This window comes from Oncorhynchus clarkii, chromosome 6, assembly GCF_045791955.1.
Source record: "Oncorhynchus clarkii lewisi isolate Uvic-CL-2024 chromosome 6, UVic_Ocla_1.0, whole genome shotgun sequence".
Lineage (NCBI taxonomy): Eukaryota > Metazoa > Chordata > Actinopteri > Salmoniformes > Salmonidae > Oncorhynchus > Oncorhynchus clarkii.
This window is the reverse complement of record NC_092152.1, coordinates 52,637,512-52,651,757: the sequence shown is the minus strand read 5'-3', so window position 1 is coordinate 52,651,757 and position 14,246 is coordinate 52,637,512. Positions and strand designations below refer to the sequence as shown.

Genomic DNA, 14,246 nt, shown 5'->3' with positions numbered 1-14,246 from the left:
GATTTCTTGGCAAGCGGCATTTCTCAAAAATGTTTCTGCTTGGCTGTGGAAACATTTTTCACTTTTGCACAGAGTCAACACTTTCCTGTGACATTCCCATTTTTTCCTGATACACAAAGTTAGGCTGGATAACACATATATTTTTTGATTTTTAAGGCAATTTTCAATCAGTTAAAGGTCAAATCTGGTAAAAATGGGCATGAAGGAAATAGTAATAGATTTAGGTCAAACATCCTGAAATGATCATTAAAACTGAGTGGATTATCAAACATATATATATATATATATATATTTTTTTAACCTTTATATTAACTAGGCAAGTCAGTTAAGAACAAATTCTTATTTTCAATGACGGCCTAGGAACAGTGGGTTAACTGCCTTTTCAGGCAGGATATGTTCAGGATATTATAATCCGGTGTGCTAGATTAGGATTGGAATGAAAACCTACATGACGGTAGTTCTCCAGGAACAGGGTTGGAGAGCACTGATGTTGACCCTTTGAGAAAACTGCAGGAGACCACACTCAATCAGAAGAACTAAACCTCGTAAGAATGTGACATTCTGGGCCAGAGATATTGAAACTATAATGTAATTTTTAAGGGATAAAATGTACAAGCAGCCAAATGGGATAGTCACACATTTTGACCAAATTCACTGAACATACTATGATAATATAAACGGACTATTTGCATACATACAGTACATACTTAGATTATGGAATAAACATGTTTGTTACAATTATTATGCTTTGAGTCATGCATATACAAAGAAAAAGTATATTTTCCATCATTTTGGCCAAACTTGGGCATTAGCGAACAAAAATAACTTTCTCAGACAGTGTAGAGCCCTTCAAACTACACAGCAAGACACTTCTGAACAATAAGGATCTGACATTCTGTGGTAGAGATATTGGAACTAAGGGGGCAAGTGTAAATGCAGTTAAAAGTTGACATTTTTGAGGTAATGATAGATTTCGGCCATATTCACTGAATATAAAATAAATGTACACTGAGTATACAAAAACATTAAGAACACCTGCTCTTTCCATGACATAGACTGACCAGGTGAAGCTATGATGCTTTGATGTCACTTGTTAAATCCAATTCAGTCGGTGTGGATAAAGTGGAAATAGACAGGTTAAAGAAGGATTTTTAAGCCTTCAGACAATTGAGACATCGATTGTGTATTTGTGCAATTCAGGGTGAATCGGCAAGACAAAATATTTAAGTGCCTTTGAAAGGGGTATGGTAGTAGGTGCCAGGTCACACCGGTTTTCACTCTCAACAGTGTCCTGTTTGTATCAAGTATGCTCCACCTCCCAAAGGACATCCAGCCAACTTGACACAACTGTGGGAAACATTAGAGTCAACATAGGCCAGCATCCCTGTGGAAAGCTTTCGATAACTTGGAGGGTTCATGCCCTGGCGAATTGAGGCTGTTTTGAGGGCAAAAGTGGAAGGGGTTTGCAACTCAATATTAGGAAGGTGTTCCTAATTTTTGGTATACTCAGTGTACAGTCGTGGCCAAATGTTTTGAGAATGACACATATGAATTTTCACAAAGTCTGCTGCCTCAGTTTGTATGATGGCAATTTGCATATACTCCAGAATGTTATGAAGAGTGATCAGATGAATTTCAATTAATTGCAAAGTCCCTCATTGCCATGTAAAACTTTTCCACTGCATTTCAGCCCTGCCACAAAAGGTCCAGCTGATATCACGTTAGTGATTCTCTCGTTAACACAGGTGTGAGAGTTGATGAGGACAAGGCTGGCGATCACTCTGTCATGCTGATTGAGTTCAAATAACAGACTGGAAGCTTCACAAGGAGGGTGGTGCTTGGAATCATTGTTCTTCCTCTGTCAACCATGGTTACCTACAAGGAAACCCGTGCCGTCATCATTGCTTTGCACAAAAAGGGCTTCACAGGCAAGGATATTGCTGCCAGTAAGATTGCACCTAAATCAACCATTTATCGGATCATCAACAACTTCAAGGAGAGAGGTTCAATTGTTATGAAGAAGGCTTCAGGGTGCCCAAGAAAGTCCAGCAAGCATCAGTACCGTCTCCTAAAGTTGATTCAGCTGTGGGATCGGGGCACCACCAGTACAGAGCTTGCTCAGGAATGGCAGCAGGCAGGTGTGAGTGCATCTGCACGCACAGTGAGGCAAATACTTTTGGAGGATGGCCTGGTGTCAAGAAGGGCAGCAAAGAAGCCACTTCTCTCCAGGAAAAACATCAGGGACAGACTGATATTCTGCAAAAGGTACAGGGATTGGACTACTAAGAACTGGGTTAGGGCTACAGTCATTTTCTATGATGAATCCCTTTCTGGTTGTTTGGGGCATCTGGATAAAAGCTTTTCCGGAGAAGACAAGGTGAGCGCTACCATCAGTCCTGTGTCATGCCAACCGTAAAGCATCCTGTGTGGGGTTGCTTCTCAGCCAAGGGATTGGGCTCACTCAGAATTTTGCCTGAGAACACAGCCATGAATAAAGAATGGTCCCAACACATCCTCCGAGAGCAACTTCTCCCAACCATCCAGGAACAGTTTGATGACTAGCAATGCCTTTTCCAGCACGATGGAGCACCTTGCCATAAGGCAAAAGTGATAACTAAGTGGCTCGAGGAACAAAACATCGATATTTTGGGTCCATGGCCAGGAAACTCTCCAGACCTTAATCCCATGGAGAACTTGTGGTGAATCCTCAAGAGGCGGTTGGACAAACAAAAACCAACCATTTCTGACAAGCTCCGAGCATTGATTATGCAAGAATGGGCTGCCATCAGTCAGGATGTGGCTCAGAAGTTAATTGACAGCATGTCAGGGCGGATTGCAGAGGTCTTGAAAAATAAGGGTCACTGGAAAATACTGCAAATATTGACTCTTTGCATCAACTTTGTGTAAATGTCAATAAAAGCCTTTGACACTTATGAAATTATACTTCAGTATTCCATAGTAACATCTCAAAAAAAATATCTAAAGACACTGAAGCAGCAATCTTTGTGGAAATTAATATTTGTGTCATTTTCAAAACCTTTGGCCACAACTGTGTGTGTATATATATATATATGTATATGTATATGTATATATATATATATATATTTAACATATTAGGAAAAGACTCAGAACAGCCCCAATTCATCAGGGCCCTTTTCCCCATTCCTAGCATATACAGGTGATTCAACTAATTGTGTTCTAAACTGAAGATCATGAGTTAGCTTATTATTGGAGTCAGGTGTGTTAGCTGGGACTGAGGCAAAAGTGTGACACCATCCAGGTCCCCGAGGACTAGAGTTGCCCATCCCTGGTTTATATTGATATGTTCAGTAACTTTGGTCACAATCTGTGACTATCCTATTACAGTGGGGTCTCTTGCAGTTTTCTCATAGTGTCTACGTCAGGGGTTTCCAACCCTGTTCCTGGAGCGCTACCCTCCTGTAGGTTTTCACTCCAACCCCATTTGTAACTAACCTGGTTCAGCTTATAAACCAGCTAATTATTAGAATTGGGTGTGCTAGATTAGGATCGGAGTGAAAACCTACAGGACAGTGGCTCTCCAATAATAGATTTGGAGAGCCCTGGTCTAGGTCATCTGAAAAGGGTACTTGGTGGGTACTGTTGCTGAAAATCTGAAAAAAAATCTGAATGTTCATCCTTTCTGTATATTTGCTTGTCTTAAAGCATAATAACTGAATGAAAGAAACCATTAACACATCCATAATCCAAGTGTTTATGTTTGATAATTGACTGATTGGTTGAGAATTTCAGGATATTTGACAAAAATATATTTCTTAACTCAACAAAAAAAGAAACGTCCCTTTTTCAGGACCCTGTCTTTCAAAGATCATTTGTAAAAAATCGAAATCACTTCACAGATCTTCATTGTAAAGGGTTTAAACACTGCTTCCCATGCTTGTTCAATGAACCATAAACAATTAATGAACATGCACCTGTGGAACGGTCGTTAAGACACTAACAGCTTACAGATGGTAGGCAATTAAGGTCACAGTTATGAAAGCTAATGACACTAAAGAGGCCTTTCTACTGAATCGGAAAAACACCAAAAGAAAGATGCCCAGGGTCCCTGCTCATCTGCATGAACGTGCCTTATGCATGCTGCAAGGAGGCATGAGGACTGCAGATGTGGTCAGGGCAATAAATTGCAATGTCCGTACTGTGAGATGCCTAAGACAGCGCTACAGGGAGACAGGACGGATAGCTGATCATCCTCGCAGTGGGAGACCACGTGTAACAACACCTGCACAGGATCGGTACATCCGAACATCACACATGCGGGACAGGTACAGGATGGCAACAACGACTGCCCGAGTTACACCAGGAATGCGCAATCCCTCCATCAGTGCTCAGACTGTCCTCAATAGGCTGAGAGAGGCTGGATTGTGGGCATGTAGGCCTGTTGTAAGGCAGGTCCTTACCAGACATCACCGGCAACAATGTCGCCTATGGGCACAAACCCACAGGGTCCGTCATGGTCTGGGGCGGTGTGTCGCAGCATCATCGGACTGAGCTTGTTGACATTGCAGGCAATCTCAAAGCTGTGCGTTACAGGGAAGACCTCCTCCCTCATGTGGTACTCATGTGTTGAATCTGAGGGTGAGGGCTAGTGCCATTCCCCCCAGAAATGTCCGGGATCTTGCAGGTGCCTTGGTGGGTGGGGTAACATCTCACAGCAAGAACTGGCAAATCTGGTGCAGTCCATGAGGAGGAGATGCACTGCAGTTCTTAATGCAACTTGTGGCCAAACCAGATACTGACTGTTACTTTTGATTTTGCCCCCCCCCCCCCCCCCCCCCTTTGTTCAGGGACACATTATTCCATTTCTGTTAGTCACATGACTGTGGAACTTGTTCAGTTTATGTCTCAGTTGTTGAATCTTACGTTCATACAAATATTTACACATGTTAAGTTTGCTGAAAAAAAAGCAGTTGCAAGTGAGAGGACATGGATTTTTTTGCTGAGTTTATGTCCATTGTGCCCATTTTCACCAGGTTTGACCTTTAACCCATTGAAATGTGCCTTATAAAACTAAATGTAACGTGTTATCTTGCCTAACTGTGTCACCCGATCACTGTTTTATCTAGCACAGATGACAGCCTTTAAACAAGAAAAAGCAAGCACTTTTTCCAGATTGTCAGGTCTACTACTAGCAGCATATAGTCTGCATCCCAAATGGCATAAAGCTCTGGTCAAAGCTCTGGTCAAAAGTAGTGCACTATGTAGGGAATACGGTGCCATTTGGGACGTCATCACAGTGAGTTTTATTTCTGCCCTAAAAAAAATCTGACAAAAACCTCCCCCTCTGCATACTCCATTGAGGTCTGCTGACAACAGAATGCTTTTCCACTCTCTTCCTTAGATCATGAATCATAAGTTCTGAAAAATAAAGGATTGCTGGTTTGTAATCAGGTGGCGACTGTCGCCTCTTTGGTTTTGCTTAATAAAGCTATTTTTCCACTTCTGAGTGTCCCGCGTCTTTCAATACTTGTGCCGTGAATAAATGGTCTTATTAGGGGTTCACCACAAAGCTGTGAAGATCCATTATTAATGTTTTTTCTTTTTTTACATGGCTAAATAACTCAAGCATAGATTGGTGACTTTTTGTTCTAATTCGAAAGCTAAGGGATTGGTCAAAAGATGGCAGGGTTATTGACAAATCAAAACTCAGACATGTCCATTTAAACCAGTGTAAATCCACCCCACAGTGGCCTATCAACTTGAAACTTGTTATTACTATCATGGACATCCCTAAGATGAACCACACTGAATTTGGTATTGATATCTCAAAAAACAAACATTTTAACAATTCATTCTTTAAATTTGTAACGCTAACTCTCAAAATCATCTGCATTCATCTTCTCCTCGTGAACCATACGTCAGTCAGGTTCACTCCAGATGTTGTATTTAGTCTCATTACATCAGTCTTTAATGGTTCTAAGAAAAAATGGTTGCTGCTTTTAAATATGGCCGCACTGTACCTATAGATGCACGTTAGCACATATGCTAATCTTCTCATGAACCATAAGTCAGATTGAATCTATATACTACATCTGGAGTCAAACAATGAATTAGCCTCTAATGGATTTGACAATGATTAGTTGCTGCATTCAAAGTCGGCCACACTACACCACTAAATGGCACCATATGGCACCATATGACACTAGGCCTACAAGAACTGAGACGATTTTGATATCTGTTGAATTATTGTTTGTGCATGCGTGTGAGTGTGGAGTGATAGACAAAGGAAGAAATAGATGCTGTGTGGAGTAAACTAGTAGAGGAGACAGTCCATGTCTACATTTCAAAATTCCCCAACATAGAGGACAGCAAGGAGTATAGAGCCATCGGCAGAAAGATACTTGCAAGATATCTATGCTTAAAGCACAAGGGTGGTGCCTCCCGGGTGGCGCAGTGGTTAAGGGCCAGCTGTGCCATCAGAGTCCCTGGGTTCGCGCCCAGGCTCTGTCGTAACCGGCCGCGACCGGGAGGTCCATGGGGCGACGCACAATTGGCCTAGCGTCGTCCGGGTTAGGGAGGGATTGGTCGGTAGGGATCTCCTTGTCTCATCGCGCACCAGCGACTCCTGTGGCAGGCCGGGCGCAGTGCGCGCTAGCCAAGGTTGCCAGGTGCGCGGTGTAGCTGGCTTCCGGGTTGGACGCGCGCTGTGTTAAGAAGCAGTACGGCTGGTTGGGTTGTGTATCGGAGGACGCATGACATTCAGCCTTCGTCTCTCCCGAGCCCGTACGGGAGTTGTAGCAATGAGACAAGATAGTAGCTACTACAACAATTGGATACCACGAAATTAGGGAGAAAAAAGGGGTACATTTTTGTTTTTAAAGCACAAGGGTGCAGAGCCATGGGTGAGTGGATACTCTTTCTAAGCACAACTTCCACAGGTTGTACAGTGCCTTCAGTAAGTATTCATACCCCTTGACTTAGTCCCCATTTTGTTGTGTTACTGCCTGAATTCAAAATGTATTACATAGATTTTGTTTTATCTCACCCATCTACACATAATACCCCATAATGACAAAGTGAAAAAGTGTTTTTAGAAATGTTTGCAAATTTATTGGAAATGAAATACATACATATCTAATTTACATAAGTGTTCACACCCCTGAGCCAATACGTTGTAGAAGCTCCTTTGGCAGCGATTACATATGTGACTCATTTTAGTTAAGAGCTTTGTACACCTGGATTGTGCCCATTTCTTCTTTTTTTTCAAGTTGCCAGACAGCCATTTTCAAGTCTTACCATAGATTTGCAAGATGATTTAAGTCAAAACTGTAACTAGGCCACTCAAGAACATTCAATGTTGTCCTGCTGAAAGGTGAATTTGTCTCCCAGTGTCTGTTGAAAAGCAGACTGAACCAGGTTTTCCTCTAGGATTTTGCCTGTGCTTATAGCTGTATTCTTTTTATCCTAAAAAACTCCCTATTCCTTGCCGATGACAAGCATACTGATAACATGCAGCCACCACCATGCTGGAAAATATGTGTTGTGTTGGATTTGACCCAAACGTAACACTTTCTATTCAGGACAAAAAGTTCATTTCTTTGCCACATTTTTTGCAGTATTACTTAAGTGCCTTGTTGCAATCAAGATGCATGTTTATTTTTTATTCTGTACAGGCTTCCTTCTTTTCACTCAGTTTTTTTAGGTTAATATTGTGGAGTAACTACAGTGTTGTTGATCCGTCCTCAGTTTTCTCATATCACAACGATTAAACTCTTAACAGTTTTAAAATCACCATTGACCTCATGGTGAAATCCCTGAGCCGTTTCCTTCCTCTCTGGCAACTGAGTAAGGAAGGACACCTGTATCTTTGCAGTGACTGGGTGTATTGGTACACCATCCAAAGCCTAATTAATAACTTCCCCATGCTCAAAGGGATATTATTCAACATCAGCTTTTTTTCTTTCTTTTTTTTACACATTTACAAATCGTTGCCTTTCTTTGCGAGGCATTGAAAAGCCTCCCTTGGTCTTTGTGGTTGAAATCTGTGCTTGAAATTCACTACTTGATTGAGGGACCTTTATCTGTATGTGTAGGGTACAGAGATGGGATAGTCATTAAAAAATAATGTTAACCACTATTATTGAACACGGAATGAGTCCATGCAATGTATTGTGCAATTTGTTAAGCACAAACAGGTTGAATACTTATTGACTAGACATTTCAGCGTTACATTTTTTATTAATTTCTAAAATGTTCTACAAAAATAAAACGTTTGGGGTATTATTGTGTGTAGATCAGTGAGACAACATCACCCTTTAATCCATTTGAAATGCAGGCTGTAACACAACAAAATGTGGACAAGGTTAAGTGGTGTGGATACTTTCTGAAGTCGCTGTATGTTGCATTATAGAATTATAGCTCCGCTCAGTGATTTCTGCATACCAGGTTACCAACAAAACTTTAACAATAGCGCAAATACATGCAAACACCACTTGATTTCTATGACTTGTCTTGCTTACAGATTATCTGAAATGTCACTACTTCAAACAATGTTTTCTTACAGACATTGTTCACCAAATGTTTCAGCCAAAAGATAAGGCAAGAAAGAGCTCTGGGCATTCAATGGAGGCCAAAAATAAGCCCCTCCTCCTATAGCTCCTCCCACCACCAGCCTCCTCTGATATAATCATCCCCAAACCCAACATTTTGGCAACAGGGTGTTCTCCAGGGCACCACCCAGACAATGGAACTCCACGTCTTCATCTGTCTGTGGTGGTTGGTAACCAATGGTTATGTAATTGGTTTAAATCTGAGCTTTGACTATAGCATACTTTGCTGTCACACCTCCTGTGCAAATGTATGTGTCTTCTTGTGTGGAGTAGGGTAAATAATGGATGAGCACAAATCAAATCTTTCCATGTGTGTGGTGTAGCATTAAAGTAAGGCTATGGCCACTTCAATATCTTAAGCTTTTAAAATATATATGTGGATTATATGGATAATATCCATTCATTTTTTAAAAAGTGTTTCCTCCAAAGTATAAGCTTGTTTTGTTTTGGATGTATTGTTTTCATATGTATTATTGTTGTTTCATGTTTAATATACCCAATTAAAATATCAATAACATATGTATATACTTTTGACAAATCTTAAATTACCCATGGATGTTGTGTGCTAATAGATTATTGTTATTAGGCTATTATTCTTGCTAAATATCGTTAATAATTAACGGGTTAAAAAAAACATGCCTCCTAAAGAGGTTCCTTGAAGGACGTTTTCAAAAAGGTTCTTCAAAGAACATTTTCAAACTGGTACCCTCGAGGAACACTGCATTTCAAAAAAGGTTCCCCCACAGTGGCAACTCAAAAAGGATCCTCGAATAACCTTTTCTTCTAAGAGTAGTCTGTCTCCTGCCCTCTCCCATTCTGTGTATTGAGGAAGGTGTGAGTGGTACAAGGAAAGAGGAGCAGAAATCAATTACAATTATTCTCTGTTGACAAAGTAATTAAACCTTGGAGCAGCCAGCTAATTTAGCAGCGCGAGGCCCTTATCTGTAGAGGCCCAGATTTACGAGGGGCGCGGGCCACACGGGCGCAGTAAGCATTGCAGGTGTTTATCGCACATTTAATAAGGTACGCAGGCTACAGTGACGAGCTCGTTAAAAGACACTGAGAGGTCGCTGGACCGTTTCTGCGGGGTTGTGTTATTCGGATTATTTTTGTATCTTTCTCAAGGGTTTGGGTTGGTTGCATAACGGTGTGTCTAAATAACAACACAATAGGATGCTCATGGGATTGTTTGCCCAGGAGAATGAACCAATTTTTAATTAGGGGTACATTTCGTTATCAGAGAAGAGAAAGCTGAACAATGCCGTGCGCAATGCAGTATTTTAGGGCAGGCTATGTGTGGTGCTGGGAAAGTTCCAAAGCCTCCAGTGTAGCACGATACCTCAATGACCACGTGTTTTTTTTTTAAGTGTCCTTCTTGCGTAAGAGGTTAACAAATGAGTAGCTTCAGTCGTTTCATGAAGACCTCGCCCACTTTTTTCTACACTTGATCAGTGCTTGTTTCGGTGACGCACACAGAAACGCATTACGCGTATGTCGCACGTGTGCTTAAATTCCTTGAAGCGTAGTAAAGTCTATATATAGCCTGGAGGCTTTAACAAAAAAAAAGACTTTGCAGTCTGCAGTTTTTGTCATGACACACTTCACAAATATTTGTACAAGGAAAATTGTGTAAATAATTGGTATGATAAAGTATAGCCCAAACTGTATAGTATGTGCAAAACATTTACTGACACAGGCTTTACGGAAACGAAATATATGCTTTTAAAATTGATAATCATATGTCGTAGTCTATATGATTATATGTGATCCTAATATAAAAATATAGGCAAAATAAGTAATATATGATACTAGATGTTAAGTTACGTTTTCAGTGTTTTCAACATATTACTTTCTTAATAAATGTTCAATAGCATTTACGCAAAGTAGGCATACTTACAACACAATAGAAACCATATTAACCATCTAACGAAATAGTTTCCCAATCAATGTAATCGTCTCTCCCACAAATGGTACATGTTCTCTCACGAATTGACGTGCTGCATGCATTCTCATTCCCCAAAATGTAATCTAGGCCTACATGCAAATTCTCCCTAGCTCGTGTGTACTTACACATCCCCTCGAGAAAAGTGTATTATTAATCAGCTGGTGAATGAGTCAGTCCAAGCACGCACACACTGAGCGGCATGTGCGTGAACAACATGCGCACGTTCCCGCGCGTCTTCGCCCGGTGTAGCTTTAAAAATAAGAATCCAAGGCCAATGATTTATCAAACTCTTATTATCAAGAAAATGTCAAGCGAAGGGCACCTTGCTCCGCACTGACGCAAACCCAATATTTCCCACTGGGGTATAGAAAGCTTTGCACTAAGCACAGCCAAATCCACTCCTACATCTTCCAGTTCTCTTTACAGCTGTTTTTCAGCCTTTCAGCTTCAGCACGTCTTAAGCCTCTTCACAAATGGTGAGTATGCTACATACTTTGTTTATTTTCTGTATTCTACATTACATTTGTCATACAAGTTATCTTATTTATCGAAATGGTTGAAGCAGCCTTACTTCGTTTTGTGGAAATATTTTCATTTATTCAAACTGCATGCTAGATAATGGATAATAACTCAGCAGCCGAGTTGTGCGCTGTCCATGGTACCGAAATCGAGCTGCATAGCGCTGCTCCACACACAGAAACTTTTCACAACTCGCATTCACATGGCAATCTCTGAGCAAAAGATGCATTCAGTTCAATCAAAAAAACACTTGTTTCGTTCGATCTTTTCCATTTAAGTAGGGCTATTTCTATTGAATGTATTTGTTTTCATTTGAATAAAAACGAAATCAGATATAGACTATATGCAAGGTGATAGACACAAGACGCAGAAACGATCTCTTTTCCCCCCCTTTTTTTTAATTTTTTTTTTTACTTCAACCTAAATGTAGCATGTTTGTGTTTAGAAATCCCGCGCTCTCTTACATTGCTTTGTTTCCTCTTGGTTAGGATATATATGCGGAGATAGTAATTTGTATTTCTGCACGCCCGGGTCCTCTCAGAGATGTAGCCTGATGCCGGTGATCATACATGCCTGCCAGGGAGAGGGGAGCTGTCAAGAGCCCGGCAGCTTGTCTATTGCCCATAAAAAATCAGTGGCTGTGTGGAGCTGAATGACATGGGGGAAATGGGGCGTAAAATTAAAGAATCTCGCAGTAACAGCGAACAGGAGAGGCAAACCCCCGCAGACCGTGATCTGAAGCCCAGAGCTGCGGAGCCAAAACATGCAACAAAGGGCTTTTAAAATACTGCAGAAACACCCAGCGCTGCTGCATTTTTATTGTAGGTGATTAGCCCATATTTTTTATTTGGAAATAATAGCGCTAAAATAATCGAATTCTCAATTCATAGCCTATTAGTGCTAACATTGAGCTGGCAAATGCATCTTAAAGTGTTTCTGTTTGTATAGCTTTTTATATGATTTTTTACCCCTTGTCTTGTGTGATGAGCTTCATCTGTAAATGACATGTTGCAGGATTTCTCCGAGCAGAGAGAGATGGCCAAACAGCCGGCCAATGCTCCTACCGGTTGTAACCCGTTGCACCAGCCGGAGGGAGTTTCAGCAAACAAACCGGATAATGCCTTTAACCAAACGTCCGCAGCATACCCGGCCCCTCAGCCAGCACAATCCAACGAGAGCAAAACTTTCTGTCCCACGGAAAATAAACCAGGAGAACCGGGAGAAGTCAAAGTCTATGGGACGTTTAAAAACGCCGCTCTGCCGGTGCCTGGATCCGTGGCTGCTCTCTCGGCTGCCCGGGATATCCCTGTCCAGTACGGGGACCCGCTTAGGGTCACCGGGGATCAAAACAATGCATCGGGCAACTGGACCACCATGAGCCAGACCACCATCATTCTGGGCGCAGATGGCAACACGTCTGTTCAGCCCGGCGCGGTGATGGGGGTAAGTGGGCTCAAACGAATTGTTTCGATACGGGGAGCATCGTCCAAACAACCGGGGTCAGGAGAGCTTAGGGGGTGGGGTGGACTACAAGACGAACCGTGGTTTGGAGTGAGTGGTGATCTATCTGACATGCAACCTGTATTGCCTATTAGGATAGGGGATTGGCTGTGGTGTTATCAGGTCTTTCACGGATAAGGAAACCGAGGTGGGGGTGACATACTGCGGCTGAGGAGAAGTTGTAATTACGGTCCCATGGGACTCCTTCTGAGATAGTCCGGCACTGGAGACTGCTGCTGAGGGATGATTTGAGAGAATGTGAGCTAAATAGCCTATTCAAGTGAGTTTCCATTTGCAGTGACCAGATGCAGTGACCAGAGGTTACAATTGTATATGAATCAGGGTTAGAATTCACCAATATAATAGTTGAGAAGAATTCCCAGTTATTATGGCAAATGATCAAAATATAGAACGGAAAAGGTAGGCTATCTATTTCGATGTTCTGACCCTCTGCATTTGGCTAGAGTAGGCTACCTATTTGATTAAATTCTGTCAACAAAAGTTGGTCTAAAACGGCGTCGTGAAAGTGCTGAATGGACGGAATCTTCCCACTGCAGTGAGATAAAGGAATAGGCCTACTGTAAGATGGTTGTTTGTGTATCAGCCTACAGTAATGGTATATCCCCCGCACTACGCTGCTCCGTGTGTCAGGTATGGATAGAAAGAGGGATAGAAACCCCGCATCATGCTCTCTCGGGATTGGTCTCGGTAAACCCATGACAGCGCTTGGTAATGGGTTACATAAGGCTGCGGATTCTGCCCATTGTTACAATCCCCGCGAGGGCATTCCTCGCCACTCTCCTCTTCTCTCTCCACTCCTCTCATTCTCCTCTTCCTCCACGCGCCAGCCTGACAGTGTTCCATTGATAAGCTTGCTCCTTTCTCCCTCTACCCGTATTGGCGGGGAATCAGAAATAAGGAAATTGGAATTATCTGTATTTATGAATATTCATATGAATTTGTCCTGTCATGTTTTAAAATGCTCACATCAATCAAAGAGTGTTGTTCCCGAGATGATTATGTGTGTTGAAGCGGGTTGTATTCGTATGTTCTGACTGTTGCAAATAGCCTATACTTGTGGCTAATTTGATAGATCGAATAAAGAAACGAATCCTTCGCCCAGTAAGGCAGGAGGTTTGGGATCTGAGACGTTTTAATGATTGGCTATACTAAATGTAAGTCCTAAATGGTTACTTAATGTACATGAAACCTAGCACTAACATCCACTGATTTCCCCAGGAGGAAGACGAGGACGAGAGTGGAGATGAGAATAAGGCCAGGGGAAACTGGACTAATAAATTGGATTTCATCCTGTCCATGGTTGGCTATGCGGTGGGACTGGGAAACGTGTGGAGGTTTCCATACCTTGCCTTCCAAAATGGTGGAGGTAAGGAGAGTGTTGAGTTGAGAATGTACCCGCACTGCAAATGTCACTAAAGTTGTAAATGCAAAAGCACCTAAATGCGGAAAATAAATAACACTGATTCCAAAACTGATCAATGTTATTTTAATTGGATATTCCATTGCTCCACAATGATAGATGTATATGTTTGACATCACGCATAATTGATATGAACGAAATTGACGATGTAATTAAATTCGAGGAACAAAATGGGAGTAAGTCGACTTAATTGTGTTTTTATCCTGGATGATTTCTATTGTTGTTTTGCCATTGTGTGAACACCAGTATGCTT

At 41.7% G+C, this 14,246-nt stretch overlaps 1 protein-coding gene across 1 annotated transcript in view; it reads left to right on the top strand.

Moving 5' to 3' along the window:
* The first annotated feature begins 12,057 nt into the window (after nucleotides 1-12,057).
* LOC139412124 (sodium- and chloride-dependent glycine transporter 2-like) overlaps nucleotides 12,058-14,246 on the top strand; it is a 61,725-nt gene continuing 59,536 nt past the window's right edge. The window contains exons 1-2 of the mRNA XM_071158933.1: nucleotides 12,058-12,495; nucleotides 13,792-13,939. Coding sequence (XP_071015034.1) covers nucleotides 12,058-12,495; nucleotides 13,792-13,939 — 586 coding nt within the window. The remainder of the gene's footprint in view (nucleotides 12,496-13,791; nucleotides 13,940-14,246) is intronic.